We start from the raw sequence: 26396 nt of genomic DNA, 5'->3' as shown, positions 1-26396 counted from the left end.
GTGGGAAACTAAAACCGTTGCAGAGGGGCAAGTTGTCTTGTTTATTTATTTAATAAAGATGTAGAAAAAAGAAATGTGATATTATCTTGTAGGGAAGGGCATTCAGGACAGTAGGGACAAGAATAGAACCAACAGGATAGGGAAAAGAAGTAAGTAGTGAGGAATCCTGAGCAAATCCTTGTGTACACTTTCAGAGGCAGTGGGGACTCAAGCAAAGGCATGACTAGGAAAATGGTAACAGCCCCCAATGACAAGGAGGCAAAGCTCAAGAAGGGGGCTATGGTGGAGAAAGCTTTTGGGGGAAGAGTAATCGAAAAAGTTAATTCAAGAACCTTGGTGTTCTGAAGAATAAGTGAAAACAAATACATGCTACTAATATTGTTCTAACGTTTTGATGACGGTGACTTGTGAGGTAGGTGAAGTTAGGAGGCATAGTCCACATGCCGATATTATACACAAGACCAGGGGTTCCCAACTTTTTTTTTTTTACCTGTCAGCAACATCCAGATGCAGAAAGAGTTAGGAAATGACACAAGCATGAAAATAGTTCCAGGGGGTGCTAAACATGGCTGTGATTAGCTACTTGATAGCCTTATGTGACCTGGTAGCCTATAGGAGACTCTATTTTCAGTACATCAAAACTTGCCTCCAATCCTGGAATTCAAAAATAAACACCTGCTTTGAGGCCACTAGGAGCAACATCTAAGGGGTTGGTTTTGCTTACAAGGCACTGGTTGGGGACTAGACAGACTGGTGTTTTTGTCCCTTATTTTTACAAATGTATTTTGCGGTTTGTGTGGCCTTTGTAACTATACAAACATTTATTCGTTATGATTACTATTTGTCAAGTTCTTCTCTTACAAGTTCCTCAGACTTGGCTGATCCTTCAGCCGGAATTTTAATCTCGCAAGGATTTATCAGACCTATAAATAAAATGTGTGTTTTAGGTTGAAATCGAGCGTTCGGAATACAGTAGAGTTGTGAAAGTTGCATTTTTTTTTTCATTTCAAAAACTTGGCCAGTTTTCTGCTTGGGTGTTTTCTGATACTCATGTGTTTGTCTGCTTTCCTATAATGATCTTATTGTATCTCAGTCTCACTGGGGTCATATATCCACTCACCTCACAAGCCTGTAAACTATTTGTTTTCACAAGAAAATTGGGTGAAATGAGAGTACCAACTAGGGATGCACCAAATTCCGGATTTTACCAAATCCAAGCAATTTTTTTTTTGTAGAAACAAATTCAGCTGAATCAAAGGGGCCAGTTTGCTATCATTACGATTGGTATTTTTTCCACAAATCATATTTTTTTCTCAAAAAATGTGTGTGTTTTTTTTTGCAAATTTCTCTAAACAATAAAAATGTAAGATTCAAAAAGCAGTCAAGGGGGCAAATTCACTAAGCGCAGAAGCGCCAAACGCTAGCGTTAATTCGCTAGCGTTAATTCGCTAGCGTTTGGAATTTTCGTTACTGCGCAAATTCACTAACGAACGCTGGCGTAGTTTCGCTAGTGTTACTTCGCACCCTTACGCCTGGCGATTTTTCGCTAGCGACGTAACTACGCAAATTCACTAACACGCGCAGTGTACTGAACGCTACCTTTTACGCTAGATTTACGCTAGACTTCCTTCGCCACCTCAGACCTGGCGAAGCGCAATAGAGTAGATAGGGATTGCTTCAAAAAAGTCAAAAAATTTTTCTAAGTCCCAAAAAAACGCTGGCGTGTTTTCTACAATATGGGGGATAGCCTGAAAAAGATCGAAACATTTTTTGGGGCTCCCCTCCTTCCCCCCTACATTTCCTGACTCATGGCAACTTACCTAGACAGTGGACACATGTGTAGGGCAAAATAAAAATTTTATTTGATGTTTTGAAGGTTTTCTAGCCATTTGTAGTGCCGATACGTATTCCTCCATTGAAATTTGAATTTGGCGCCGTATGCAAATTAGCCTTCACTAGCGTAACTTCGCTTCACTTAGCGAATCAACGCTAGCGCAACTTCGCAATCTTACGCTACCCCTGTGCGCAACTTCGGATTTTAGTGAATTTGCCGAGCGCTGGCGAAACTACGCCTGGCGAAGTGTGGCGAAGTGCGGCGAAGTTACGCCTGGCGCAACTACGAATCTTAGTGAATTTGCCCCAAGGTCTCTAGAAGTCAGTGGGAGCTGGGCTGATTCTATTGGACATTTTTTTTTTTTAGCCATTCTGACTTAGATGTTTTCAAGTTTTCTTTTGCTAGTAATTGCCTGAAAATACTTACATTTTTAGAAGTTTTCTAAGGGGCTGATTTATTGAAATTCAAGGTCAAGTTTTTCTTATGTGCCAAGGTTTTAGGGGTGGAAAAAATGTGATAGCGATTACTAAATGTAATTTTCCGAGTCCCAATTTTTTCTCAAACATAAAATTATTTTTAGATTTTGCAGTAAATTAATAGTAGAATGACATGTTAGTGTGATCAAGTTTTTAATGCAAATACTATTTGTGATTCCAGTATTTTAAGCTATAAGCTGACAATAGTGAAATTTAATTATTTTCCCAATTTCAAACAAACCGGATAAAACGTGATTTTAAATACTGTAAATCTGCCTCCCCACGGGAGATTTATTAACATTCATGGTTGTGTTTTTGCTGCCATGGCAATTTTTTTTTAATAGTAGTTTGTTAACATTTTGAAGATTATTTATCAAATGTGGAATTTTAGAGTGATGTAAATTTATTAAAACTAATAAATTCTATTTTATTCACAATTCAAATGGTATGTTATTTATGAAAACATTCAAACGTCTAAAATTCGATCGAATAGTCCCGATCCAAAAACTCAATTTAAATTTGAATCGAGTTTTCCCGGGGTGTCATTTTTTCAGCGAAACTTGGCTAAAATGGTTAATCACTACTATTAACATCTTCAAATAGTTCAAGGGACCTCTGGCATCTACATGAACTCGCCAGGTTTTTTTGTGGCAAATATTCAAATTAGAACTGTTTCCAGGGTCGAGGTGTGATAAATCTCACATTCAAATTGAAATTTGAATTTGGGAGTTTTGACCCCCAAAAAAATGTACATTTTTATTTACCATTTGAACCTTAGTAAATCTGCCCCTAATAAAAATCTGAAGTTGCACCACCTCAAACTTGCTAAGATGGCATAGAAATGGGTGAGAAGTTTTTAATTTTTTTCATATATTTTCTCACTGTTTCTCTCTCGTAACATTTGCAAACAAATACAAAGAAAACGGTTTAGCTACGTTTTTTGTTTCCCGTGTTTATGATTTGTTTCCATGAATTTTGATAAATATTCAACGTAAAATCTTGTTTGGAAAGAGCGTCAGGAAGGAGAGAGAATTGAATTTATTCCCATATACAAACAGCTTGAGTGTCTGTGACATGAATTAATATATGTATTCCAAATTATTTTCCCTACTGAACCTTAGACACTGTTTTATGTTGTCATTTTGTGCTTTTAAATGAAACTGTAAGTGTTGTGGCCAAGAACAACTTTGTAATGACAAGACAATATATTATTTGCATATTCATTGGTGTCACGCCGGTACCAAAATATTCCAGGTTCAGTTATATGACAATTACAAATCCTGTAGGAATATGGTGTCTGTGTATAAGGCAGCTTCCATAAATAAAACAAATACTGTCAGGGCTTGATTTATTTTAGTTTGTCATTCCATGCAAATCTCTGGACTTGAAGAATGGAAGCTTCTATTTGTTGGAATGCTTTCATCTTTGCACTTGTAGGGAAGCAGCATCAATTTTCATTGCATTTTAAGCATTGGCTGAGATTCTAGCTGTCTGTATAACAGAACATTCTGTCCCAGTGGCTGCACAGATCCTGTCTGATCCCCATTGTAAGCAGCAGTCCTGCCCTGCTTTATGGCAGCTGAGATTCTAGCTATCTGTATAACAGAACATTCTGTCCCAGTGGCTGCACAGATCCTATCTGATCCCCATTGTAAGCAGCAGTCCTGTCCTGCTTTATGGCAGCTGAGATTCTAGCTATCTGTATAACAGAACATTCTGTCCCAGTGACTGCACAGATCCTATCTGATCCCCATTGTAAGCAACAGTCCTGTCCTGCTTTATGGCAGCTGAGATTCTAGCTATCTGTATAACAGAACATTCTGTCCCAGTGACTGCACAGATCCTATCTGATCCCCGTAGGGAGCAGACGTGTTTGGAGAGAGCTCGTGATTTTGAGAGAGAACTTGTGATTTTGACTTACCCAGGCCCTTCTGGGTCTGGGGAGGTTGATTTCCTAGCTGTTTTTGCGGCTTTATAGCCTTTACTTTTCTTTTTTGTTTTTGATTTATTTATTTATTTTTGGAAATGGGTAAGAAGTTGCCCCCAACAGAGGAAGCAGGGGCAATGAATACCCGAGCAAGGCTGGGATCCAGCAGGCGAGCAGTGAGCCAGAAAGCTGTAGTTGGTGCAGAAAAGAAAATGGCTGCTACTGTAAAGAAAGTGAACAAGAAAGGGAAAGTTTTGCCAAAGGAGGAGGAGGTGGAAGAGGTGTCTGTGGAGAGTGAGGAGGAAGAAAAGCTGGATGAGGTCCCTGAGTCAAGTCTGTCTGGGTTTGCGGCATCTGAGCCCCCTGTGCAACATGTTGCGGAACTACAAGTCTCTACATCTGGAGCTTCAGCAAAGGTTGGTGAATCCCAAGCTACCTGTGTCCCAGAGAGCACCCCCCAAGGAACAAGCAGGTCCCCCATAGCTATGGAGGAGGAAAGTCCTGTGGCCAGCGCAGCCTGGAGCCCCTGGTCTGGTATTTGCATCAGTCAGGGAGCAGAGGGGAGCGGTGCTTTGCCTGGGGAAAAGGAAGGTACAAGCGGCTGTACTGACACACAAGCAGCTGCTGCTATGGACAGTGACCCCCAGCTGAGGGAGAAAGCAGGTACCAGCTGCACTGCTGTAATGGAGGCCGGCCATGTGCTTGGGAAGGAGGACGCCATTTTGAAAGCAGAGACAGGCTTGTGCACAGCAAAGGGGAAGCTCCGCCCACCCAGTGAAAGCTGCAGAGAGTCCAGCAGAGACAGTAAGAAAGGAAAGATTCCAGCAAAGAATCAGGGAACCCCCCCACAAATGGCACCGACTGCTGCTGCTTCAGCAGAGGGAGGAATGGAGGCAAGCATGGACTGTGGCTACCTGGCAGAGACTGTGGCTTTACAGGTGCTGGAGGAGAAATCTGCAGGTAACAAACAAACTGACTTTTCCTTAATTGCCTGTGTGGGGGAGGGGGTTTCCTCTAATGAGACTGTTGCTGCTACAGACTGTGTCTCTAAAGACTTTTCTGGGGTCTCCACCTCTAAAGACTCTGTAAATCAGGAGGAAATTGCTAAAGCTCTAAAGACTATGGAGTTTTTGCAGCAGAGGAAAAAAGAACTAAATAATGTGATTGCAAAAGAACTTAGTTTGGCTGCCAAAGCGACTGGAGAGTTAAGAGGGCAGAGAATAAGAAAGACTGCGATGTACAATAAAGAGTTGGAGGAACTGGAGGAAGAAATTAAAAAGACTTTCCTTATAATTAAACCATGGGAAGAGATTTATAAGAACCGGGAAAGGTTTGAGCAGATGGAAAAAGGGAAACGTTTTTCTTCTAATGTTTCCTCTAATATCCCTGCTAATGTTGTTGTGCAGCCAGAGTGTGTGAGTGTGAGTGCAGGTGTGAGTGGGGCAAGTGGTGAGAGAGAGACTGTGAGTGAGGGGGTACAGGGGGGTGAGAGTGCTGGTGTGGGGGGGATGGGAGAGGGGACTGTGGGGGGCAGTAAGGCTGCTCCAGAGGTTGGGCAAGAGAGAAGCCAAGCACCTGTGAATGTGTGGGAAAGGAGGAGGCTGTTTGCTAACTCATCTGGGCTAAATAGATCCTTTGATGGGCCAGTGTTTAAGAGGCGCAATGTGGTGAGAATTAAATGGGAGGGGGAGCAAGACAAATTCCCAGGTTGGAGATATGTGGCACGTAACCTGGTGAAAGAGTCTATGGGTTTTACTACTAATGATGTCAATGCTTTTCTTGATATTTCTGTTACTGAATATGATCTCAGCTTTAAATTGTCCCAGGGGATGGAGAGGTTTTGGGCTCTTTATGACCAAAAGAAAAACACAAAAGAGTGGGAAAATTTTAAGGCAATCCCAATCTCACGTCCTGAAACCAAAATGTAACCATCATTTTCAAACACGAATCAGTCCCCCCTGAGGATATCCTTGTTTGGTTAAAGAGACAATGCACAGTACTAACCCCTCTCATCAAGATCTATAATGAGGAAGGTTTTTGGGCGGGAGGATGGAAAGCCCAAGTGAAACTAGAGGTTCATTACAATGTCCCCAAGCACCTCCCTAACTCATTTTTCATAGGAAGAGAAAGGGGGGTTTGTTTTTACCCAGGCCAACCTCGCCAATGCTTTAAGTGTGGGTCAAACAGACACTTGGCCATTAACTGTGAAACCAAGGTGTGTGCTCTGTGTGGTGCTAAAAGCCATACCAGCAAGGAATGTAATGAGGTCAGGTGCAACCTATGTAATGCTCTGGGTCATACACACAGGGACTGCCCCAATGCTTGGCATAACATTGTCAGAGATTGCCCTAATTTGGAGCGGGAATTTCAGGAGGAGGAGGAGCGGGAGGAGGGGAGGGGGCATGAGGAAGAAATGGAGTTGGAGACCAGGGTGGAAGGAGTAGTGGAGCCTGCAGTCCCTCAGGAAACTAGGGGGAAGGAAAGGAAGGATAAAGGGACAGAGAAGGAGGACTGGACTGTGGTAGGAGCAAAGGGGAATAAACAACAGGGAAAGATGGTTGTTAAGGCAGGTGTGAGCACATCAAACAGATTTACCCTCCCAGGTGGGAAGAGTTGGGGGGAGATGGCAGAGGAGGAGGAGGAAGAAAGGCAGATAGAGAAGGAAGAAAGGGACAGAGAGGAGAAGAAAAAGAAAAACAAAAGGCGAAAAACAAAAGAAGGAAGAATATCCCCAGAACCCGATGCAGGCCAGACTCCAAGAATCCCAGAAGTTCTAGAAGTTACTGGGGAAGAGCAGGGGAAAAAGAGGAAGGAGAGAGACTCTGGGGAAGGAGGTTCCTTTGAGGAGGAGTTTCTGGTTTTTGTAGAAGGGGATGAATCTCAGGGGATGCAAGTTAAGAGATGTGGGGAAGGAGGGGAAGAGTCTTCAGCAAAACTCCCTAAAACATGATGGGTTCCCCAATTTCTTTTTGCACCCTTAATAGGCACCCTGCCTATGATTAAGGGAGTGATTCCCGAAACGCGTAGGGCGTTGGATCCTTGTTTTAACCTGGAATAAAAGTATATTCCAGTACATTCGGAGTGCCGTCTATTTCTTTTCGAGGTCTATCTTAATGTGAGAAGCATTACGTCTCCCAAGGCAAGATTGGTAGCATTTGAGTTTTTATTTTCCTTGGTGGTAGATATCATTTTTGTTCAGGAGACTCGCCTAACTAATAGATACGATATCTACAATGCAAAAAGAGACTGGCAGAAAGGGCCCTCATTTTGGTCCATAGCAGAGGAACAGGCGGGAGGAGTGGGGATTCTGTTTAATGGTGACAGGCACATTGAAGTTAAGAGGTTGGTGGAGGTTAAAATGGGCAGGTGTTTGTTACTTGATATTAAGATAGAAGGGGAAGATCTAAGATTAATTAATATGTATGGGCCCCAATCAGTGGTGGAGAGGAAGGAACTCATAAGAGAAATGAGACAATATTTACACACCTCAATGCCAGTCATCCTAACCGGGGATTTCAACCAAGTGACAGGGCCAGGGGATAGATCTGGTATGTATAGGAAATATGAATGAGCATTTCTCAATGAGGTGGTTCAAACAGCAGGGTTGGTGGATGTGGCTACTGAAGGGGGTAGGAAGGCCAAGCACACGTATTTTTGTGGCTCCCGCAGTAGTAGAATTGACCAGATTTATATTAAAGCTGGTGCTCCTTTTTCTGGGGTTAAGGAGATTGAAGTGGGGTTTTCTGACCACTTGGTTCTTTTCTTTGAATATGGGGTATCAGATAGTCTGGGGGTTGGTAAAGGTCTGTGGAGGTTAGGTTCAGAAATACTAAAGGATGAGGAACAAAAACCCTTTTGCGAGTTTGTTGTACAAAATATTCTGTCGAAAATGATTTTTTATGATTCACCAACACAATGGTGGGAACAGGCCAAGAGGTAATTTCGGGCTTTCTTCAAGTCCCTATCTGTTAAAAGGGAGGGAAATAGACAATGGCAGTACCAGTCCTTGAGAAAGAAGCTGGAGTCCTATATTTCGGATGGGGTGGTGGGGGAAAAAGTGACCCAGTTAAAGAACCAAATGAAGCAGTATCAGTACAGCCGCCAGAGGTCTCTGGTTCTTGAGAGGGATTCTGGGATGAAAATTTCCCCAGATCCTTTTAGGAACTGTAAAGAGTCAGTGAAAAGAAAACTGGTGAGGGGTCTCATTGACTTCCAGGGTAAAGAGCAAAAGACAAGGGAGGGAATACTGGAGGTCGTGAGATCCTACTATGCTGCTTTGTTTGGGGAGAGAACTTTGGAGAGGGAAAGGATGACGGCTTTCTTAGAGACGACCCCAGGACCTGACACAAATAATTTGGATTTTTCCCCCTTGACAGCTAAAATCACGGAGGAGGAGGTAAAGTTGGCGATAGAGAGTCTGCAGAATAAGAAAGCTCCAGGTCCGGATGGCTTAACATCAGAATTCTATAAGACCTTTAAAGATCTGTTGGCTCCGGCACTTGTTGAGGTGTTTAACTGTTGCTTAGAGGAAGATGACCTCCCGCCATCTATGCAGTTTTCCTCTTTGATTTTGCTGTCAAAAGGTAAGGACGAGAAGCATATTGAGAACTGGAGGCCGATTGCCCTGCTCAATACAGATAGAAAGATTCTCGCAAAGGTTATTTTCTTTCGTTTAAGTTTATTTTCAAGCACTTTATTGTCTGACTGTCAGTTCTGCACGGTGAAGGGGCGGAGCATTTTTGGAGCTGTCTTTACCATTAGAGAGGCTCTGGAATTATGCAAAGCTCAAAGGTGGGGGAAATACTTTCTGTGTTTAGATCAGTCAAAAGCCTTTGATAGGGTGAATCACCAGTACCTATGGGCTGTTTTGTCTAAATACGGTATCCCGGGTCAGTTCATTAGTTGGATAAAAGTTTTGTACAAAGGGGCGAGAAGCTTCCCACTGATTAACGGTTGGCAGGGTGAAGACTTCCAGGTTGGGGCAGGAGTAAGACAGGGGTGCCCTCTGAGTCCTTTGCTGTATGCATTTGCGTTAGATCCTTTCTTAGGTCGCTGCAGGAAGGTAACTTGGAGGGTATCTGTGCACCCAGTGGTCAGCGCCTGAGGTTGGTGGCCTACGCGGATGATGTGACAGTGGTTATCTCAAAGCCTGAAGAGGTGGAGAGAGTCTCCTGTTGCATCAGAAGCTACTCAGAGGCCTCAGGGTCTCTAGTCAATAGTGAAAAGTCGGAAGCTTTGTGGAGTCTGGAGGAAGACCCCAGTTTTGAGTTAAGAACCTTCCCTGTTGCCTCCTCTCAAGTTAAAATACTAGGGGTTAAATTTGGGAGGGAAGATAATGCCAGGCTAAATTGGGAAGAGAAGTTGGATACCGGTTTGGCAAAAGTTCAGCGTTGGAAAGGGTGGAAGCTGACCTATAGGGAAAGAGTTAACCTTATTAAGACTTTTCTGATCCCGTTGTTTTTGTATGTGTCCTGTGTGTTCCCTTTGCCAGAATCTTTCTATGCTCGAGTCTATAGCTTATTCTTCCAGATGATCTGGGGGAATAGGCTAAACCCAGTCAAAAGAGGGGTAACGTTCCTGCAGAGGAAAGAGGGAGGTTTGGGGATGGTCTGTCCTGTGACCTTCTTTGGTGTCATGTTCCTAAAGTTTAACTTTGGGGGTCTGACTCAAGGAACAAGCTCCCTGTGGAAAAGTTGTATCAGGTCTTGGGCATCGTCTTTTATCGTGGACTGGTTGCAGGGCGGTAGGGCGAAAGAGGTCCGTGTAAGACAGAGCTATTTCCCACCACACATTGCCCATGCCCTTAAACTGATAAAGAGGTGGGGCATTGGGGCAGCAGAAATAACATCAACCCCAAGGAAGCAAATCTATGCCAGGGTACTAACCTCCTTCTTTACTGTCCCACTGGCTATAAGAGACTGTACCAGCAAAACCCTGGAGGAGATACTAAAGTATTTAAACAGCGTGAGACTCCCCCCAAAACTGTTTGATAACTCCTGGCTGACACTGCAGGGCAAGTTGTATGTGCGGGGCAACATGAAATATCTGAGTCATGTAAGAAAAGAGTGTCCCTGGGGGTGTGGGGTGGAGGAGAGTCAGGAGCACTTTTTGGTGGATTGTTCGGTGTCAAACTGTTTATATGAGGGTGTACTGAAGGTGTTGGGTATTTATAATATATGTGCTAATGACTATGCAGAAAGAGCCTATGGGATCATTTATAGGAAGCACCGCTATAACCAAGAGACTGTATTTATTATACTGTCAGTCATTCGATACCATCTGTGGTCTATCCGATGTATGAAAACCTTTGGGAAAGACAATCAATCAATAGACCAAACAATAAGTAAAATCTTAAGGGAAATTGTGTTTATTAAAGTCAATGAGATTCAGAAAAAAAGCTTGAATGAAAAAAATTGGTTGAACTTTGATTTCTCTTGGTCAAATTCTTTGTAAATAATGTACATATTGTAATATAATGTCATTTTGATATAATTTGAATTTGTTTTGCTTTGTATTGTTTTTATTTTAAATAAAAATCCCTATCTGATCCCCATTGTAAGCAGCAGTCCTGTCCTGCTTTATGGCAGCTGAGATGCTAGCTATCTGTATAACAGAACATTCTGTCCCAGTTGCTGCACAGATCCTATCTGATCCCCATTGTAAGCAGCAGTCCTGTCCTGCTTTATGGCAGCTGAGATTCTAGCTATCTGTATAACAGAACATTCTGTCCTATCTGAAAAAAAGTGTTTCTAATTAATATAGAGCATGAGAAATCCCTATTTCTTTTTTTTTTTTTTAAATATTTTTTTTTATTGGTTTCACACAATCCACAGTACAGAACGAAAGGCATAATAAAAGCAACAGATCACAGCGGTACATAAGATGACATAGAGGAATCCCTATTTCATTAGCCCCGTGAGAGTGACTGGGCCTCAGTATTATATAGTATAGAGGATATTATTAAAATGATCATCTTCTTTTATAAAAGGGTCAAATAACCTTCCATTTGATATAAAACCCAGACGGGATATTTATAATCTCTTACATTCCTTTTGTATTTACAGCTCACCAAGGCTCACCGGCAAGGTCACATGGTGAAAGTTGATTGGCTGGACAGATTAACCTTTCGAGAGATTGAAATGATTAATGAGGTGAGTAGCCGGCCTCTCCATCATACAGTTGTGTCAGTGCATCACTTACACATGGAGACTCAGCCAGGACTTACTTTTTTTCTTTCTTGCTCTATTTCTTGCCTTTTTGTTTTCTCTGACCACTTCATTCAAGCACAGATCAAATGAAGCTTCTGAAATCATTGCTTTCTACCAGTGTTACCCTGACCAGTTCCCTTATAGACTGTTACCCATATTGCCAAGGAAATGCTAATGAAAGAAGGTGCTATAACCAATAGAGATGTCCCAAATCCATATCTGAATATGGCAAAGAAAAACATGTGGTAGTTGGGATGGTTAAAGGGAAGCTAAACCTTAAATTAAACCTCTCTAATACTGAAATAGTTCTCTTTCCTCCAACTAACACCAGTAACATCCCAGAAGTCTCCATCATAGTTAACAATTCCACTATCACCCCCTCTCCCCAGGCCCGGTGCCTTGGGGTTATCCTGGATTCTGCCCTGTCATTCACTCCTCATATCCAGTCACTTATTTAATTGTGTCACTTCCACCTAAGGAACATATCCAAAATACCATCATTTATCACCCAAGATGCTGCCAAAATTCTTATTCACTCTCTCGTCATATCACATTTAGACTACTGTAACTCTCTTTTAATTGGGCTTCCCCTCCAGAGACTGTCACCTCTCCAGTCCATAATGAACACTGCTGCGAGGCTCATACACCTCAGCAACCGCTCCTCCTCTGCCTCGCCATTCTGTCAATCCCTGCACTGGCTTCCATTACCTTTAGAATCAAATTCAAATTAATGACCCTGACATTCAAAGCACTTCATAACTCTGCCCCATTCTACATCTCTGATCTCATCTCTATATACTCTATACCTCCTCACATACTCGCATTCAAGACTTTGCAAGGGCTGCACCCCTCCTCTGGAACTCTCTCCCACGGTCTGTCTGACTTTCTCCCAACCTTTCTGCTTTCAAAAGATCTCTTAAAACGCACTTCTTTAGAGAAGCCTACCCTCACTCTGCTTAACTACTAAATACAATACCACATACAGTACTACATCTCTCACCCACTTAAATCTGATCTTACCCACTCCCATACCTTGTGTCTTATTCCCTTCCCTTTAGATTGTAAGCTCCTTTGCACAGGGCCTTCCTCACCTTTTCTAACCGGTTGTGATGTATGCAACTCCATATGGTCTATGTATGTAATTTATGTGATTTAGTTGTATACACACATTTACAGCGCTGCAAAATATACTGGCGCTATATAAAAAATTGTTAATAATAATAAAGCCTTAAGAAATATAAGCCTATAGATGCTGTATCTTATATACAGAACTTACTGTAGCAGCCCGGAGGTTCAGCAGCCCTATAACAATAATGTTCTAGGCCTACAAAGTTGTCCCCAGTAGCTCCCCATCTTGAACTTTCTTGGATCATGTTTTGGGTGCCAGCGACACTGCACATGCTCATTGTGATCTGGGCTGATGATGAGAAGCTGATGGTACAGGGCTGATTATGAATCAATTCTGATGCAGACTGCACTGGTTTCTGTGCTGTCTTGTAATGTGCATGTACATGAATTACTAATCAGCCTTGTATTATAACTAGGGTTGCCACCTGTACCGTTTTGACCTGGACAGCCCATTTTTTTGAAGGGCTTGCCATAGGATTCCATAGGATTGACGCTGCGATCGGCCATACGCCGATTGGCAATTTTAAGACCCACCTTCCCACAGCATCACAGCCATGTCCCCGTTGCATCATGGCCCCACTCAGTGCCCGGTTTCAACAGGGCTAAAAGGTGGGAACCCTAATTATGACTGTATTTTGTGAGTGGGCCCCTAAACTCAGGTGACACCAGCCCAAAGCAACAGCCGAAAAGAAGATGGGGAGCTACTGGGGACATTTCAGGGGCACAGTTCTTCCCTGTTGAAGGGCTGGCACTGAACCCCAAAACTTGGAGGCCCATTTATCAACAGTCTGGTTTTAGTGGTTTTAGAAGTTTTTGAAACCACAACTAAACTCACTTTATTTAAAACCATGAATGTCATGAAATTTATGAAAAGATCTGAATTTAAAAAGCACAAATGAAAAAAAGCTCTGAACGATCCAAAAAAAAAAAAAAAATATCCAGAGAAAAAAAAGAGAAAACCTCTAAAAGCCCGATTTGATTAAAAATGAGCCAAAAGGATCAGAGCATCTCCCATTGACTTTTATAGGACCTCGACAACTTTCACCTGGCAAAGTTGGTATTACATTTTCTACCCTTAAAGGAGAACTAAACCCTTAAAATGAATAATGCCAAAAATGGCATAATTTATATAATGAACTTATTGCACAAGGCTAAAGTTTCAGCTTGTCAATAGCAGCAATGATCCAGGACTTCAAACTTGTCACAGGGGGTCACCATCTTGGAAAGTGTCTGTGACACTCACATGCTCAGTGGGCTCTGATTGGCTGTTGAGAAGCTAAGCTTAGGGTTCGTCACTAATTATCCAGCAGAAAATGAGCTTCCCTGGCTGTAATATAAGCTGATGCTACAGGTTTGCTGATTATTAAATTCTGATGCTAATTGTACTGGTTTCTGTGCTGCCATGTAGTAATTATGTGTATTAATTACTAATCAGCCTTATATTGTGACATTTCTATTCTATGTGTACTGTATATTGTGAGTGGCTCCCTAAGCTCAGTAAGTGACAGCAGCACAGAGCATGTGAATCAGTGAATCAGCAGAAAAGAAGATGGGGAGCTACTGGGGCATCTTTGGAGACACAGATCTTTACTGCTAAAGGGCTGTGGTTGCCTTGGGCTGGTACAGAAGCACAAAACATCATGTACAACATAAACTTCTTAAGTTTAACTTTCCTTGTCCTTTAATGAATCTCAAATTCTGAAGTATAGGAAAACCCAAATTTTTTAGAAGCCCGTGGAAAAAATAGACATTTGAGTGTTAGTAAATAGGCCACATAATGTCCAGCATTTCTATCCTGACTCTTAGTTGGGCTTTACTTCTCCTTTAAAAATCAGTAACAACTGGCTGACCCAAGAAGGTTAATTTGGGAATACATTGGTGAATTATGAATATATTTTCAACACGATTAGGAACAGTGGCTTGAAAAATCACTTTTAGTAAATGAAGTCTTCAACTTTATCTGAAAGGGGCCGTTAACCTCTCACCTCTGTGTCTGATGTTGATGTATAAGGATAATTACTATGCAGCAGGATCAGCTTCCAGTCCCTATGGCTCTTCATTTCCAAGAATCTGGCCTTCCTGCATCACAGCTTTGCTTCCAAGTAATCCTTACATCTAAATTACCCCCTGCTGGCTGGGGAATGGTATAATATTCCTCTTCTGAAACCAGCATTGACATTGGATGTTTAGCCTGACACAAATAGGCTTGCAAAAACTTTCATGGTTTCATGGTATTTATTCCTGTTTAAAGGAGAAGTAAAACTACCAAAGCAGTTTATTGCCAATAGATTAGCCACAACAGTGCAAATTAGAATGCCATTTTAATTCTTTAGAATATTTTTCCATATCTGAGTAATCAGAACAGAAGTTCTCTGTTTGTTTAGGATAACAGCTGCCATATTAGCTTGGTGTGACATCACTTTCTGTCTGAGTCTCTCCCTGCTCACTCATAGCTCTGGGCTCAGATTACAGCAGGGAGGGGAAGAGGAACAAACTGAGCATGCTCAAGCCCTAGCCCTGGAGGTTTAAGGTGAAAACAGGAAGTCTGATACAGAAGCCCATGAGTACACAATAGAAGGAAAGAAATGTAGGGTTTGTTTTGACAGAGGACTCAGAGCAGCATTACTTTGAGGGTTTACTGGTGTATTTATATAGACCTTTCTGATAAAGATTAATTAGTTTTAGCCTTTCCTTCTCCTTTAAAAGCCTCCCCTGGTTGTGCTTCTTAAAGGGATTGTTCACCTTTAAATTAACTGTTAGTATGCTGTAGAGAGTGATACTCTGAGACAATTTGTAATTGATTTTAATTTTGTATTATTTGTAGTTGTTATTTGGCATTTTATTCAGCAGCTCTCTAGTTTGCAGTTTCAGCAGTCTGGTTGCTAGGGTGCAAATTCCCCTAGCAACCATGCACTGATTTGAATAAGAGACTGGAATATGAATAGGAGAGGCCTGAATAGAAAGTAACAATAACAATATATTTGTAGCCTTACAGAGCATGTGCTTTTTTTAAGATGGGGCAACGACCCCTATTTGAAAGCTGAAAAGAGTAAAAGGCAAATAATTAAAAAATTAGCCTCTTAGAATTAGCCATTCTATAATATAGTAGAAGACAAATAGTTCAAAAACTATAAAAAAACAAAAATGAACATTCTTTCTTTTTCAGTTGTTTTCATTGCATTCAGATATATCACCAATTATCAATATTATCGAGAAGAGAATCAATACAGAAATTCAATGTTTGATAGCAAAAAAACAAACAAAAAAAAACATAGTAACCATCTTTAGTTGATTAATTGGATAATTAGTTAATAACTTATCTCTCTACTTTGAATGAAAACATATATATATGTGGAAAGTTGAATGGATAGCAATATAATCTTAAAAAAATAGAGTTTAAAAAAAAAATCTAATTGTACATTTAAGGGCATATTTATCAAGAGTCGAATTTCGAATTGAAAAAACTTCGAAATTCAAATTCAGAAAGACCAACTAAAATTAAGTCAAAGTTTTTTTTTTTTTTTTGTGGAATAGGTCAGTTTTTGATCGAATAGGTTCGTATTTGGCCAAATTTGAATCGTACGAATCGAAAGGAATAGCAGAATTGATCGAATTTGATTCAAAGTTATTCCCAAAAAAATTCTTTGACTTTTCAAAGTCCGCCAATTGACTCCAAATAGATTCGAGAAGGTCGCCCATAGGCTAAAACAGCAATTCGGCAGGTTTTAGATGGCGAATGGTCAAAGTCGAATTTTTAAAGAGACAGTACATGATAAATTTGATATTCTAATTTTTTAAATTTCTTTCAAATTCCAATTGAATTTGGACTATTCCCTAGTCGGAATACAAAAAAAAAATAGCTCAAAATTCGATTTTTTTTTTTTCATTCGAAAATGAATTGTATACTATCTAGGAATATAGAGCAAATCTAAAAAGCATTTCTTGATTCTAACTGCTCTGTGGGCTCCATAGATGGATGAGGCTTTTGCTTCTTTGTGATTTTTTGGAGACATCACGGAACCTGCTGCTGTGCAACCCAAGGCTCCAGAATGGGTGGAAATCCGAAAAGTAGAAAAGGTTCCACTAAACCTATTTATTACCATTAGTGATTTTGTAATTCTTCTTTCTCAAATCTTTTTCCTTCCAGAGCGAGAAACGCAGTTCGAATTTTATGTACCTGATGGTGGAGTTTCCCTGCGTAAAATGCGACGAAAAAGAGTACGGGATTGTCTACTATGAGAAGGTGGGTCCTGCTGTTTGGGATTCACATTCAGTTCATACAAACAACAACCAAAAGGAAACAAGCTCCCCCTTCTCCCCTGGATCACACACAGACCTAAACCTGTATCTTCATGTATCTCATAGAATTGTGTGTAGAATCCGATTAGAGGTTCCGGCTAAATATTGGGAAGGGGTTTGTTACAGTGAGAGCTGTGAAGATGTTGAATTGTCTCCCTGAATCAGTGGTACAGGCTGATACATAAAGGAGAACTAAACCCCCCTCCTAAAGAGGTTCCCCATCTACTAGTCCCCTCCCCACTTTCTCCCCGCATAGCCCACTGCTTAAAAAAGTGTTGCAGAAAGTTGCACAGACCTCTCCATGCAGAGTAGCACAGTGGAGCTCACAGGCGCCATCTTTGCGTCTTCTTCTTCCCTTCACCTATCTACAGAACTTTCCCGGAGCATGCCCAGTAGAAACAAACAGCAAAATGGCTCCAACTGCAGCGAATATAACCGAAGATACCGAAGATGTGTGACTTTCTACGACACAAGTAGTGGGCTATGCGGGGAGAAAGCTGGGAGGGGATCAATGGGGGCTAGTAGATGGGGACTCTCTTTAGAATGGGGGTTAGTTCCCCTTTAAGCAACTCATTTCTGTGCTCGTCAGACCATCAGCTTTAGAGTCTCCTCCCCAGCATGACACGCATTCATCAATGTGAGCAGCAATGGAAAGAATATGAAGCTCCTTATTATGTCAGTTTTAGATCATTATACTTTATACTTTCTATGTATCTCTAGTGATGGGCGAATTTATTCGCCAGGCGCGAATTCGCGGCAAATTTGCGTGATTTGCCGCCAGCGAAAATTCGCAGAAAAAATCCAAAAAAATTCAAAAACTGGCGCCGGCGTCAAAAATTCAAAAACTGGCGCCGGCGTCAAAAACAGGCGCCGGCGCCGTTTCGCAATTTTTTCGCCATTTCGCGCGAAATTCACGAATTTTTCAGCGAAGCGAAACTGCGCAAATTCACCCATCACTATGTATCTCTACTAGTGATGGGCAAAAAATTGTGAAATCGGAAAGTTCATGGAAAAAAACGTAAAATTAGAGCGTTCACAGAAACTGTGAAATTCAAGCGTTTTCACGAAAAAATCATGAAATTTGAACATTTTTACACAAAAATTTGTGGAATTTGAGGGTTTTTGCGAAAAAATTGTGAAATTCGAACATTTTCATGAAAAAAAAACGTGAAAATTAGACATTTTCATGAAAAAAAAACGTGAAAAACAGAAATTGCCGCCGGCAAATTTTCACCCGCAATTTTTTGCAGGACATTCGCAAATTTATTCACCGGCGGTGAAACATGGAAATTTGCAGCAAATTCGTGCCAGGCGAATTTATTCACCCACCACTAATCTCTACCAAAAATAGAGATTTCTTTCAACAGGGTGTGCTATCTGTTACTTCTAATATTTATCAGTTTAATTTGGAGAGCCTGATGGGGAGCCTCCTATGGATTAGCACACCGCATTTTGATTTTGTGGGTGTGCGCCTTCTCTCTTAATCCTGTTGTGCCGTTGTGGGTCGGCGCGTGTCTATAAAAGAGACCCAGAAGTCGGGCAAAATCGGAAAAGCCCGACCCGCACATCCCTAGAAGGGGATTTTAATAAAAAGGGTTTGGTTATCCTTTAATTTTAACAGTGAGGCACCCCTTTAAATGAGCCCTTCCGTATAGGTGTCAGAAGACTCTCCAGCTTCATATCTGAACAAGTGAAATGCCATTGATAGAATAGAACACATTGCTGGGGGAAAGGCTGGGTTTTTTTTCTCATTTGATACTGTCACGCTAGACAGGAATTCATTTTGCCCAACGCTTCACTTAAGATAGTGGAAGATAAGTGATGATTCCTGTTGTCCGCGCGGATGTGCCTGGAATCCAGAGGAAGAGGAGCGTTGCCTTCTGCATAGAGAGAGCAGCAGTTTAGTCTCCAGGGTAAAACTTCCCCTTGTTAAATCAGTTAAGGACAATATATCAGACTCACATTCACCAGCCTCAAGAACTCTTTTTTTTGTCTCTTCCTCCTACATTTTTATTCTATATTAAAGGGACCCTGTATTCATCATATATCTTTCATTTAAAGGAAACGTTCAGCCTTGATGAAGTTGTTCCCCTTCTTTTATATTGTATTCATTAAAGGGACAGTAACGCCATTGAAGGGTTTGTTGACATTTAAGTTAACTGTTAGCATGGGCCAATTCAAAGCAACTTTTTAGGTGGTTTTAATTATTTATTCATTCATTTTTTATTATTTGCCTTCTTCTCCTGACCCTTTCCAGCTTTCAAATGGGGGTCACTGACCCCGTCTAAATAGCAAATGCTCTTTAAGGCTACAAATGTATTGTCATTACTACTTTTTAATTACTCACATTGTTATGCAGGCCCAGGCCTAGTTATATTCCAGTCTGTTATTCAAATCAATGCACAGTTGCTAGGATAATTTGGACCCTAGCAACCAGATGGCTGAAATTACAAAGTGGAGAGCTGCTGTATGAAAAGCTAAATAACTAAAAAAAAACACAAATAATAAAAATAAAATAAATGAAAAACAACTGCAAATGGTCTCAGAATATCACTAGGTGGTTACCATTAAATGGGTTGTTTGCTTTTGATCTTCACATTCCACTATAACATACCTAATTAAAGGAGAAGGAAAGCTACAGAAAGCAGTTTATTGCCAATATATTAGTCACAATAGTACAAGCTGTAACGCTATATTTATTCTGCAGAATGCTTTGCCATACCTGAGTAACAGCTCTAAAAGCTCTCTGTTTGTTTAGGATAGCAGCTGCCATATTGGTGTGACATCACTTCTTGTCTGAGTCTCTCCCTGTTCACTCATAGCTCTGGGCTCAGATTACAGCAAGGAGGGGAGGAGGGGGAGGAGCAAACTGAGCATGCTCAAGCCCTAGCCCTGGAAGTTTAAGATGAAAACAGGAAGTCTGATACAGAAGCCCATGAGTACACAATAGAAGGAAAGAAATGTGCTGTTTCTTTTGACAGAGGACTCAGAGCAGCATTACTTTGAGGGTTTACTGGTGTATTTATATAGACCTTTCTGATAAATCTTACTTAATTGTAGCCTTTCCTTATCCTTTAAGGATAAGGGCAGAGACATATATTGGTAGCTTGCAATTGTATTAAAGGGTTTGTTTACCTTTAAATTAACTTTTAGTATGATGTAGAACAGGGGTCCCCAACGTTTTTTGGACCGGAGACCGGTGCAAAAAATAGTTTTGTTTTTTTTTTTGCAAGGACCGGGGGGTGGGGTCGGCGGGGGCGTGGTTGGCGGGGGTCGGCAGCAGGTTTGAACGCGCCGGCGTCCAATTAGAGGAGCACCTCGTTTTTGCGCACTGGGCTCGGCGGCCCAGTGTGGAAGTGTCTGTGGCCCTCTTCTGGGCCATGGTCCGGCAGTTGGGGACCCCTGATGTAGAGATACAGCCACTAAATAAAGACGCTTCTACTAGTCAAAACCAAAGCTTAAAGGAGAACTAAACCCATAACATGTGGCTAAACATGCCATATTTTATGTATTGAACTTATTGCACCAGCCTAAAGTGTGATCTTGTCAATAGCAGCAATGATCCAGGACTTCAAACTTTTTTTTTTTAAATATTTGTGTTTTTTTAGTTATTTCAGCAGTCTGGTTGCTAAGGTCCAAATTACCCTAGCAACCATGCATTTTTTTTAAAATAAGAGACTGGGATATGAATAGGAGAGACCTGAATAGAAAGATGAGTAATACAAAGTAACAATAACAATACATTTGTAACCTTACAGAGCATTTGTTTTTTAGATGGGGTCAGTGACCCCCCCATTTGAAAGCTGGAAAGAGTTAGAAGAAGAAGGCAAATCATTAAAAAAAAAAACTATAAATAATTTAGACCAATTGAAAAGTTGCTTAGAATTGCCCATTCTATAACGTAATAAAAGTTAACTTAAAGGTGAACCACCCCTTTAACATCATGGCTAGTAACAGAATATCCATTTAAACAAACCTGGGGTCATAGGAACAGAACATTATCTTGGAGGAAATAATGGGTTGTTATTATTGTCTAATCCTAATACTGGGATCATTTGCTGCACTAATGGAAGTGGACACGGCATATTTATAGGGCGCATGGAAGGCCTAAATACTAGGGGGAAACATTCTGTTGTGCAGTTTGATATTGTTTAAGTAATTATGTGTCAGAGGTTAGGAAGGGTCTTGTTGGCATCAGAATGCTGCCCATCATTTACAGTGGCGCTAATATGTACCCTGCAGAAGGGTGAATTATAGATGTCTGGAGACTACTTCATTGTGACTTTATTAGCCAAGCTGGACTTCTGAAATTGAAACTTGCCTTTCCTCTGCCCTTCTTTCAAATCCTATTAAATGCAACAGACAAATATCAGAGATGGGGTTTGTGTAACCCTGTGAGTTGCAGTCGCTTCTCTTTCCGGTGGGGCTTTCATTATAAAGGATCAAAACCAGAAAATTGGTTTAAGTTAGAAAACATGTCAGTTTTATTTTTTTTTCATTTTTGCTACAGGTATGGGATCCATTATACAGAAACCCATTATCCATTTGTCTACTTTGCTTAGTTCTTGCCCCCTAAACTATTATTTGTCCAATGACTACAGTGCTTAATTCCTCTGAACATTGTGTGCCATGCTTGTTTAAATTCATGTGCTGGGAAGTAGGCACAACCTACTGTAAAACACTTTTATTTGGTTCAAGTTCTGTTAGACCTTTGGCCAGAACCCTCTTCAACTCATAACAAGGTTGTGGATATAGGGAAGCACAGGTGCATTAACCATTCAACCATATCTCCAAGGATCAGCGACAATATAGTAGTAAATAGATGATTGCCCTAAATCTCACCCTAATTGACCTTCAAGCTGGGCTTCAGGTTTATCTTGGATCAACTTGGGCTTCAGGTGTATGTTGGTTGAAGCTGGGCTTCGGGTGTATGTTGGTTGAAGCTGGGCTTCAGGTGTATGTTGGTTGAAGCTGGGCTTCAGGTGTATGTTGGTTGAAGCCGGGCTTCAGGTGTATCTTTGATCAAGCTTGGCTTCAGATGCATCTTGGTTGAACCTGGGCTTCATATGTTTCTTGGTTGAAGCTGGGTATCTGTGTATCTTGGATCAAGCTGGGCTTCAGGTGTATCTTGGATCAAGCTGGGCTTCAGGTATATATTGGATCGAGCTGGGCTTCGGGTGTATCTTCGATCAAGCTGGGCTTCGGGTGTATCTTGGATCAAGTTGGGCTTTGGGTGTATCTTGGATCAAGTTGGGCTTCGGGTGTATCTTGGATCAAGCTGGGCTTCAGGTGTATCTTGGATCAAGCTGGGCTTCAGGTATATAGTGGATCAAGCTGGGCTTCGGGTGTATCTTGGATCAAGCTGGGCTTCGGGTGTATCTTGGATCAAGTTGGGCTTTGGGTGTATCTTGGATCAAGTTGGGCTTTGGGTGTATCTTGGATCAAGCTGGGCTTCGGGTGTATCTTGGATCAAGCTGGGCTTCGGGTGTATCTTGGATCAAGCTGGACTTCGGGTGTATCTTGGATCAAGCTGGACTTCGGTGTATCTTGGATCAAGCTGGACTTCGGGTGTATCTTGGATCAAGCTGGACTTTGGTGTATCTTGGATCAAGCTGGGCTTCGGGTGTATCTTGGATCAAGCTGGGCTTCGGGTGTATCTTGGATCAAGCTGGGCTTTGGGTGTATCTTGGATCAAGCTGGACTTTGGTGTATCTTGGATGAAGCTGCGCTTCGGGTGTATCTTGGATGAAGCTGCGCTTCGGGTGTATCTTGGATGAAGCTGGGCTTCGGGTGTATCTTGGATGAAGCTGGGCTTCGGGTGTATCTTGGATCAAGCTGGGCTTCGGGTGTATCTTGGATCAAGCTGGACTTCGTGTGTATCTTGGATCAAGCTGGACTTCGGGTGTATCTTGGATCAAGCTGGGCTTCGGGTGTATCTTGGATCAAGCTGAGCTTCGGGTGTATATTGGTTCAAACTGAGCTTTGGGTGTCACTGAACCCATCTCAAAAGGAAATCCTCTGTAAGGCTACAAATGTATTGTTATTGCTACTTTTTATTATTTGTTTTTCTATTCAGGCCTCTCCTTTTCATAGTCCAGTCCCTTATTCAAATCAGTGCATGTAACTTGGACCCTAGCAACCAGGTGGCTGAAATTACAAACTGGAGAGCTGCTGAATAAAAAGATAACTCAAAAACCACAAATAATAATAAATAAAAAAACAATTGCAAATTGTATCAGAATATCACTCTCTACGTTATTCTCAACGTTAACTCAAAGGTGAACAACCCTTTAAGTAGCCCAGAAACATGGTGCCAAAGAGACCAAACAAGCCCATCCTAGCCTAACATTGATATTGCTTAATATGTCCCATTGCCTGCTATTTTCAGACAGAATTTGGAGACATTGATTGTCAGTTTCTCATAGTGCTGGTAGCAAAACTATGGTGGACCATTTCTAAGTTTGACCTTAGCTTCTGTCCACCAGACACTTGAAATGTTATTGAATGAAAATCACCCTGACAAAGGCACAGAGTGTTGGCAGGCTTATCTCAACACAAAATCATTCACACAAGGGGTCGAAAAATGCCATGTGCCATTAGACTAAGTGGCTAAAACAGCCCTGTAGAGTTTATTTACCCAACATCAATGAGTTGAGCTCAGTGGACACTAAGCCGACCCCTGACTCTAATGAAGTCATTCTCCTTCCTTGTGTCATGCCGATATGCATTCCCCAGCCTATAACATTGCTATATGTGATCAATACTGCATTAGAATCAGATTAAAGCTTAGACACATGAAAGGCAGCAGCAATTATCATTTGCTGACCTTTATGTACAGCAGGCAAATAACTTATTGGATCATTTATCCAGTTGGATAACTCGGACAATGAGATCTTTTGAGAATATGAAATAGTCTCCACTGCTTTTGGCTGGTAGGCCACATTTGTTCATCAACAACAACATCTACAACGCTTGAAACTCTTAAAATTTGTAGATCTCTTTTAGATACCAAATGTTATATTGACTTTAAAATGTGTCATCTAGTTGCCAGAAGTTTGTGTCCTTCATTCCGGTAGAAGAAAAAAGATCCTTCATCTCTGGTTTTTCACGACTCCCAGACGTGTCCGGCTTTGACAAATGCAGCTTCTTTCTAATGGGCTTCTCTGGGCCCGTTCTCTTCCTTCTGCAAATAATGTAACATTTGTCTGCCGGGACTTGTCATGCTTTCAATAACTGTAAAAAGATCACCTGTCCAATTTGTAGAGCTGAATTGCAAAAGGCTCCCTTGTCGCCCACCTCCGATGACATATAGTCAGCGGGAAGATTACTTGTCATGCATGAGCTGATAAATCTGCTTCTGGGTTTTGGAACCAAAGGCTCGTGTTTAATAGAAACCAGCTGCTGAATATTATGTTCATGAAACAAATGGACTCGGTGGGCTGTTATGGTACTAGTTTCCTTTTCCTTTGATCTCCTAGGTATAATGCTTAGTCTTGATTTGGCTTGGGTTCAAAACCCTAATGGAACAGCAATGCAGAGTTGGCTTTCTTATTGTTACAGGTAGCGCCCTCTATTATCATATAATATTGTTCTCCCAGGGGACAATAGGTTCATAGGTCATTGTACATATTGACCTTAGGTTGGCCAACAGAAAATGGTAAGTGGGAGGCTCTGAAAGGAACAAAAAGGTGCCACAAATAACCAATGTAAATAACTCACCGAGTAGAATCAGTAGTCCATATGCAGCAGCTTCAGAACCTCAGCTCGGGGGGCATAAAATCGTTAGTTATATTTACAGGCAAGTGTGGGCCTCCCAATACCTTAGGCCAGTGATCACCAACTAGCAGCTAGTGAGGAACATGTTGCTCTCCCACCCCTTGGATGTTACATAGTTACATAGTTAAATTGGGTTGAAAAAAGACAAAGTCCATCAAGTTCAACCCCTCCAAATGAAAACCCAGCATCCATACATACACCCCTCCCTACTTTTAATTAAATTCTATCCACCCATACCTATACTAACTATAGAGCTTAGTATCACAATAGCCTTTGATATTATGTCTGTCCAAAAAAATCATCCAAGCCATTCTTAAATGATTAACTGAATCAGCATCACAACATCACCCGGCAGTGCATTCCACAACCTCACTGTCCTGACTGTGAAGAACCCCCTACGTTGCTTCAAATGAAAGTTCTTTTCTTCTAGTCTGAAGGGGTGACCTCTGGTACGTGATTCTCTTTATGGGTAAAAAGGTCCCCTGCTATTTGTCTATAATGTCCTCTAATGTACTTGTAAAGTCTAATCATGTCCCCTCGCAAGCGCCTTTTTTCCAGAGAAAACAACCCCAACCTTGTCAGTCTCCCCTCATAATTTAACTCTTCCCTCCCTCTAACCAGTTTAGTTGCACTTAGTCTCTGCACTCTCTCCAGCTCATTTATATCCCTCTTAAGGACTGGAGTCCAAAACTGCACTGCACTGTTGCTCCCAATGGCCTCAAAGCAGGTGCTTATTTTTCAATTCCAGGCTTGAAGCAAGTTTTGGTTGTATAAAAACCAGGTGCACTGCCAAACAGAGTCTCAATGTAGGTTGACAATCCTCATAGGGGCTACCAAATGACCAATCACAGCACTTATTTGGCACCCAAGAACATTTTTCATGCTAGTGTTGCTCTCCAACTCCTTCTACTTCTGAATGTTGCTCATGGGTTCAAAAGGTTGGGGATCCCTGCCTTAGGCGATTCACAAGGCCACCGATGTAAAAGTAGAAAAAAAACATAGACCTCTCCAAAGGCCTTATGCATTTTTCAGCAGGCACTTTATCATGGGCTGATACAATAAGCCCAAGTCTTTGTGTTCTCTTTCTGCTTTGAGGAAGCCAAATTTACTGTATTTCTAGGGGTGAGAATCCATATGAACTTTTACATTAACCTTTTTCTGTACTGGTCCAGAATAAATAAAGATCCTTCAAAGCAATATTTACACTCCCATTCTAAAAGGTGTTCCTGGTGGCTGTTGTCTATGGCTTTACTAACCAAATGGAAGTAAAAGCCACACAGACACAGAGAGAACATACACTCTCCTTGCAGATAGTGCCCTGGCTGGAATCAAACTGAGGAACCCGGCACTGCAAAGCAGCTGTGCTACACACTGGGCCACCCTACTCCTCATTTATTATGTTTTAAATGGTTTTAAAGCTTTTTGTTAATGGGTTTGCTATTGAAAGCAGTGTGTCCCTTACTATCCCCGTGTACTGCTGATTCTAACTACTGAAACAATGTTATAGACGCCAGCTGATTTAAGACTCCAACCAGCAGTTCAAGAAACCTTCAAATAACTTTAGTGTATATTGGAAAATTGCTTAGAATTATATTGGGTTTTTTTTTCCGCCTGCTTTATTTTTGAGTTTGCCTCCCAACCCCACGACGCATTACACATTCTTCACATTTGTTTGGCAGCCATAATGGAAAAATTCATAATTTCCCTCTAAATACTATTCTTCGTACTCTGGATCCGGAGAGGCGCTC

General features: G+C 41.4%; 1 protein-coding gene across 2 annotated transcripts in view; it reads left to right on the top strand.

Moving 5' to 3' along the window:
* pik3c3.L (phosphatidylinositol 3-kinase catalytic subunit type 3 L homeolog) overlaps window positions 1-26396 on the top strand; it is a 155262-nt gene that overhangs the window by 22472 nt on the left and 106394 nt on the right. For both annotated transcript variants that reach the window (XM_018246626.2, NM_001093367.1), the window contains 2 exon segments: window positions 11302-11388; window positions 16721-16816. In XM_018246626.2, coding sequence (XP_018102115.1) covers window positions 11302-11388; window positions 16721-16816 — 183 coding nt within the window.

This window comes from Xenopus laevis, chromosome 1L (assembly GCF_017654675.1).
Source record: "Xenopus laevis strain J_2021 chromosome 1L, Xenopus_laevis_v10.1, whole genome shotgun sequence".
In the NCBI taxonomy this organism is placed as follows: domain Eukaryota; kingdom Metazoa; phylum Chordata; class Amphibia; order Anura; family Pipidae; genus Xenopus; species Xenopus laevis.
Note: the sequence above shows the minus strand (reverse complement) of the source record. Positions and strands in the feature narration are given on the sequence as shown.